The sequence below is a fragment of the Notothenia coriiceps genome, unplaced genomic scaffold (assembly GCF_000735185.1).
Source record: "Notothenia coriiceps isolate Sejong01 unplaced genomic scaffold, NC01 NC01_scaffold00018643, whole genome shotgun sequence".
In the NCBI taxonomy this organism is placed as follows: domain Eukaryota; kingdom Metazoa; phylum Chordata; class Actinopteri; order Perciformes; family Nototheniidae; genus Notothenia; species Notothenia coriiceps.
In genome coordinates this window covers 1-1,242 of record NW_011351344.1, presented here as the reverse complement: position 1 = coordinate 1,242, position 1,242 = coordinate 1, and the positions used below count along the sequence as shown (strand labels likewise).

Below are 1,242 nucleotides of genomic sequence, written 5' to 3'. Positions count from 1 at the left end.
TTTGAATAAAGTTCATAAATGTACAAAACAATGGAAATGGTTTGTTATCAGTACATTATAACTCTTTAGTAATATCCACATTTTCAAAGCAAACTGCATGCGGTCAAATGTAAATCAATACAACTATTTCTGCATGCAGTTTGCTTTTCAGACCAACTGTATACAGTTAAATCGTCCTTAACAACGGTCAATAAGTGCTTGACAGCGGTCTGTCTGTTCGGTATTAACAACGTGTCACGTGTTCTGAATTGACCAATCAGAATCGAGTATTCAACTAAGCCATGTAATAAATGGATATACTTAATAGAGACACAACATGACTACACATTGACATGGATATATTTAATAGATACACACATATACATGGATATACTTAATAGAGACACAGAATGAGGACACAGAGACACAAAGGAGATGCCTTTAGCATGTCTGCTCATACCACCCATATATGAAGGTGTAAAGAAGATCAATAGATGACTGGAAGTGGTGTCATCGGCTCATCCTTTGGTATGAGCGGAGATTTTAGCACAATTCCAAACTTCTCCTTGAGAACGCCGGGTATCTCGTCGTCCTGCAGATCCCTGGTGGAGGTCTCCAGCACAGACCCCTCTTTTGGGAACGTGGTGGTGATCAGTCTGCGGCCGATGTAGGTGAGCCTCCCCTCGGGGGTGAGGATGGTGCACAGGGACTTGCAGAAGAAGAAAGAGCATGGAGAGCTCTGGTGGAACTGACACATCTCTGCGTAGTCCTCCAAGCGACGAGGGTCCAGGGTGAACTTGTAGATCTCCGTCCAGTCTCCATCTTCTCCTCTGTTCTCCTCCTGCTGCCACTCCAGGAAGAGCATCCCTGAAGTTTCATCCCTGACAGGTGGAGAACAGAGCTTGTATTTAAAAGGTCCCCTATTATGCCAAATACACTTCTGCATATTTCTTCTACATCAACATGTGTCCCCTCTTCTTCATGTCTCTTCTACATCAACATGTGTCCCCCTCTTCTCCATGTCTCTTCTACATCAACATGTGGCCCCTCTTCCTCATGTCTCTTCTACATCAACATGTGTCCCCCCCGTTCTCCATGTCTCTTCTACATCAACATTTGTCCCCTCTGTGTAAAGAGACTCTGAAAGTTTCAGGAGAAAAGATTCTCTCACTTTTTGTCCTGATCTATTTCTATAAAAAACCTGTCTGAAAAATGAGCTGATCAGATTTTGGCCACTTTGTGATGTCATAACGATTTTTTGGA

General features: G+C 43.0%; 1 protein-coding gene across 1 annotated transcript; it reads right to left on the bottom strand.

Annotated features, from left to right (window-relative positions):
• Positions 1-296: 296 nt before the first annotated feature.
• On the bottom strand, positions 297-872 carry LOC104951185 (arylamine N-acetyltransferase 2-like). The gene has a single exon (XM_010777823.1). It carries the CDS (start codon positions 842-844, stop codon positions 467-469), a length of 378 nt encoding a protein of 125 aa, XP_010776125.1. The 5' UTR covers positions 845-872; the 3' UTR covers positions 297-466.
• Between the last annotated feature and the right edge of the window lie 370 nt (positions 873-1,242).